This window comes from Choristoneura fumiferana, chromosome Z (assembly GCF_025370935.1).
Source record: "Choristoneura fumiferana chromosome Z, NRCan_CFum_1, whole genome shotgun sequence".
In the NCBI taxonomy this organism is placed as follows: domain Eukaryota; kingdom Metazoa; phylum Arthropoda; class Insecta; order Lepidoptera; family Tortricidae; genus Choristoneura; species Choristoneura fumiferana.
The window spans coordinates 14,532,795-14,537,974 of record NC_133472.1 but is presented as its reverse complement, the minus strand read 5'-3'; the positions used below and the strand labels follow the sequence as shown (position 1 = coordinate 14,537,974).

At 33.8% G+C, this 5,180-nt stretch overlaps 1 protein-coding gene across 1 annotated transcript in view; it reads right to left on the bottom strand.

Annotated features, from left to right (window-relative positions):
• beta3GalTII (beta-1,3-galactosyltransferase 6) overlaps positions 1-4,004 on the bottom strand; it is a 24,629-nt gene extending 20,625 nt beyond the window's left edge. Inside the window, exons 1-2 of the mRNA XM_074088570.1 lie at positions 3,131-4,004; positions 485-678 (exon numbers count right to left, since the gene is read on the bottom strand). Coding sequence (XP_073944671.1) covers positions 485-678; positions 3,131-3,775 — 839 coding nt within the window. The 5' untranslated portion in view covers positions 3,776-4,004. The remainder of the gene's footprint in view (positions 1-484; positions 679-3,130) is intronic.
• Between the last annotated feature and the right edge of the window lie 1,176 nt (positions 4,005-5,180).

Sequence of the window (5,180 nt, the reverse complement as noted above, 5' to 3'; positions counted from 1 at the left end):
ATATTAGTATGATATTATGATGCCTTAATTGTTGAATTTAACGACAAAAGAAGTGAGATCTAAATGGGTGCCAAGTTCAATGGTCAGTCCTGAAATTTATTTATAACAATATAAAATATTTTATAACTTAAAATATCATTTCTTCTTATAACTTAGGATAATATATTGAAGCCTAAGGTCGGATTTGGCTAGTTTTTATAGCCTTCGCAAGTTGTAACATTGGCTAGTTCTGAGATACAAATTATTATTTTATTAAGTACCAACTAAAACTTTCACAACTTGTCAGTTACGATTATAACAAACTAGCTGTTGCCTGCGGCTTCTTCCACATTCTTTTTTTTATTTTGTTTCACACAAACCTTGTTCTGACAATAACAAACACAAGAAAAAGAATTATCCAATTTGGTGCCGTCGTTCGGGAGTTATGTGCGTACATACATTTCGGTGATTCATTTTTTTTTATATATATAGATAGAAGATATACCTTAATAGATCTGCATTCTTTCCAATAAAGTCCACAATGCTTCTGGAGACGACATATCCACCTCCAAGTGCATAAGGCAAATAATAGTCACATAGGAACCAGTCATGCTCCAGCCACTTGCCACTATAACGGTTTATTTGGGCTCGACCATTCATGTATCCCCAGTAAAGGCCCTTTGATGGTGAAGTTACCTTCTGAAATAAAATAAAAAATATGTAAAAAATACAACAAGGAAACTCTTTTTTCGAAGTTGGTAGTAATTATCAAGCTTGACTGCATTAAGTTAGTTAATTGATATTTGATGGTGAAACAGCCCCTTAATATTGAATACATGTCTCAAATTAATTAGTATGGAACCTCATACTGGCCCAACATACACTTGGCCGGTTTTTTAAGTTTATTTAATGTATAGAGGGATGGGAAAATTGTTTTTGAACTTGGATGGCAGATGCTATACAAATGGGATGAAACTTTACAATTTGACTCTTGAAAGTTGAATTTGAGAAATTACCTGAATTAGAACAAAGTACAGATAAAGTCAGGATTCACTGGAGGGGGAATGCTAATACCAGGACCTGCTTTACATTGAACTTTAAACAGGCTGAATTTAATCACCAAATGCAGTTTCCTTAGGACAGTAGCAACAGTTTCCTCAAAATAAGCTAACAGCAGCAAATGTAATCCCACTAATACAGTTGTGGTCATATAATTAAGAACGATTTTTTATAGAGAAGATTTTTTCAAAGTGACAAGTGTTACTAACTGCATATATATTTTTGTACTTCTCTCGGTATCGTAAAATTTTTCCGTACTAGCGGTAAATTACACACACACATACATATAATTACATACACATACATACATACATACATTTATATAATTGGCTGAAAGATAAATAGATAAACTTTATACATTACATCTAAACCTAGTATTACTACTTACTGGCTGGTCATATAATTAATAACGCTGAATAGTTTATTTTTTATTCAAATTTAAATAGAGAACGGACCGCCGCTTTGTGGTTTTAGGTTATTATTTGAATAATTTTGGCGCCATTTAGTGCCGTAAAGGCGATTGCTTCATATAAAAACAATGGGGAAAAATAAAACTTGTGATAAATCTACAAGAGAAGTAATACTAAAACTTCGCGACTAGAATTGGTCGTATAACATAGCCGATCATCTGCAATGTTCAAAAACTATGGTGTTTCACGCCATAAAGCATTTTGACACGTGTCAAACTACTTCTAATGTTCCGCGTGTACCTAGACAAAGAAAGGCATCTCGTCGAGATGATCGAAATATCGTTCGTATGGCAAAACAAAATCCTTTTAAAGGGTCTAATGAGTTGAGAAAATAATATTTTGGCGAAAACAACCCTTCAGCAGTCTCGGCACGCACTATTCGAAGGCGTTTGGTAGAAAAAAAGTTGCACGGAAGGATAGCAAGGAAGGTGCCTATGTTGAAACGGTGTCATAGGCAACCCCGGCTTGCATTTGCAAGATATGAAAACTGGACAGTCAGACAGTGGAAAAACGTTCTTTTTTCTGACGAGGCAAAAATAAATAGGGCGGGACGGCCTCCAAATAAAGCATTCGACCCAAAGTACACAAAAGTGACTTTAAAGCATGGCGGGGGAAATGTAAAAATTTGGGGATGTTTTTCTGGACATGGTGTTGGACCTGTTAGGCTGATAGAAGGAAATATGGATCAATTTCAATAAAAAACATACTGGAAGAAACAATGTTACCATATGCTGAAGGCATGCTTCTGGTTATTTGGACATTCCAGCACAACAATGATCCCAAGCATACTGTATGTACCGTTAAGGAATTCCTCACATCGTAATCAGTTTCTGTCTTAGATTGGCCAGCCAACAGCCCCGATCTTAACCCAATAGAGCATCTTTGGCGCGAAGTCAAGAAAAAGGTTTCAAATCAACAGTGCAGCAATTTAAGAGAACTGTATGACGTATTCTTAGAAGAATGGAACTCTATCTCTCTTGCGAAATGTCAAAAATTGATAGATTCAATGCCTCGCCGGTGTAAGGCAGTAATAAGAAGCCGTGGAAATGCTACTAACAATTAAGTTTAGTTAAAATGTATTACATTGCTTTTTTTTGTGTACAAACTTCACGTTAGTGTGATTTAGTTAATCTAAGTTTCAAATAAAAAAACTTTCAAACAGTTCAATAAATCATCCCTAATTATTTGTCCAGCTTCATTACTATTTGAATTTGTTACTAAAGAGAATAAAAACAAAATTTGTAAAAAAACTACAGCAATTATATTATTTATTCTTAATCCCGTTTGCTCTATTCATGTGGCTATTTCATAACGTAACTAGTTACTTCTAAGAAGGAACCACGACTACACATGACATGATTTAGTTAAAAATAATCTGGAACTTCAAATCGTTCTTAATTACATGACCACCACTGTATTATAAATGCAAGTTTGTAAAACTGACTGACTTAAATGAAATTCTCTATGCAGATAGTTTGAGTCCTGGTGAAGTTTTTTTTAACTCGGAAAATGCATAGTTCTCACAGTGATAAAAGAGAATTCTTCGCAGGCAATAGCTAGTATAGTAATAAGCATGACCTAAACCATTCAACATCATATACATATCAATTTCATCATCTCACCTGGTTCTTTTGTGTGACATATTTACTAAGCATATCCGAATTCATTAGTGGAGCAGAGGCCTCCAAGTCTTTAACTATTAAATCTATCCTGACAAAAGAATCATCATCACACTTGATTAAATATTTTAAGTTATCCAAATTGTCATTAAACCATTGAAAAGAAAGCTTTACTTTTAAAGCCAAATTTTCATATGTGTCAGTCAAGTCATTCAAGAAGACCATATCCTTATTTCTACTGTCTTCCATTTCAAGCTTGTCCCATTTTTCAGAGCTCAAACCTTTAGTTCCAATGACGAAATAAACTTGAACGAACTTGGGACGTGAACTACGTTTTTCTGTCCAGCTGTGGTTCCATTTGTACATTATCTCTCCATTTTGCATGTATAAGTTGTAAACAAATTTACCCCAAGTGTTCCGAATAACATTTCGCTTATTCGCATTGTCTGGGTTTGTTAATACGAGCACAGCAAATTCCACAAAATCGTCGTAATTTACCACTTGTCTTTTAAAATTGGGTAATGCAGATTCAGAAGTTTTGGCACAGCTAATTCGTAAAAAACACAATGTTACGCCGCAACCAACACAGAAGAAAAATACACTAACACGTATCATACTTCTGTATCTTTTTAGAAATACTGCTACCATTATCGTACGTACTGATGTATAATAATAGCACCCTTCGGGCTACTCTATTTGTAATTACTAGACAGTAATTTATGTGCCTTGTCTATAATGTTTTATATGTAATAAATCTTGTATCTAAGATCGTTTGGCAGAGCGTAATAAACTGAAATATTGAATTGAATGAATAGTAGCAGCTCGAAATGTTTTAATAAATATTACAAAACATTACAGTGTTTTCATTCTAGCATGGTGCGAGTGACACTTGACGCACGTTTCGTTTTACTCAAAAATAGTTGCTGCGATCTATATATATATATATATATATATATATATGGAAGTATATTTCAGTTGCATTGCCGTAAAATATTTGCTCATAAAGAACTATGTTATGCGAAATAAATTTAGCTATCAAATTTTTAAGAAACGTAATATGCATGTAACGTGACACCAGAGACTCATTTATATTTATAGTGATGTAACCTCTATAGTACTAATTTGTCTCTCCTTCCTCTTTGGTACTAATACTCTTTGGATGTGACCTAATGGATCATGAGTTATATCTTCCTTTTAGCCCTACGAATATATACCTATTCGTAGTTTTAGCCTTACTTATACTCCGTTTAATTTAAGGTTTGAATTAACGGTCAAATTGTAACACACTTTTCTCGGTATTTCGAACACAAATGGATTAAAAATGCCTACATGTACATTTATGAGCGGTATTTATTATGTTTTTATTACAGAAGTTAACACAATGAGGGCTAACGTTTTTGTCTCACTAGATTGCGCACTGTTCGTGAGGTTTTTAGTATGGGCTTTCAAAGTCTGTTGTTACGGGCGTGAAACAAAGTTTTAGCTTAATCCCTATTTAATACACCTAAAACCGTACCATAAAATATCGGCATGCCAAGTGTTTCAAGTCCCCGTTTTTTCGGAAAAAGGGGGGACAAAGGTTCCGAAAGACAAAACTGTTCTTAAAACCAGACATTCATTGCCCCGAAACGCATATTTGCATAATTAATTTCAGATATTGCAAAATATTCACAAAATTATTCTAATTATAAATAAACCCGCGTAGCTCACTCAAAACTATGAGATTTGAATTTCGGAGACCTCACCTAACTAGCGCCTCTAGCGACGAATTCATACGCGATAGCCCTCATTCTAAATAGTCTCGTTCATTTAAAAACGTGTCCAAATTTTACCGTTGTTTAATTTTTTCTAAAAATTTAATTGAATTCAAATGTTAAAATAAATGGAGTTTAAGTGGCAAATAATATTCCAACTTAGAATTTCACTAATATTCTCATCAAAATTAGCGTAATAATCGGATTAATGATGACATTAATTAAGATTAAGATTTTAAATTATTAGTTTTATCGACTTAAGTTTCGACTCTGGCTCTCTAATCTTGTGATATTGACCT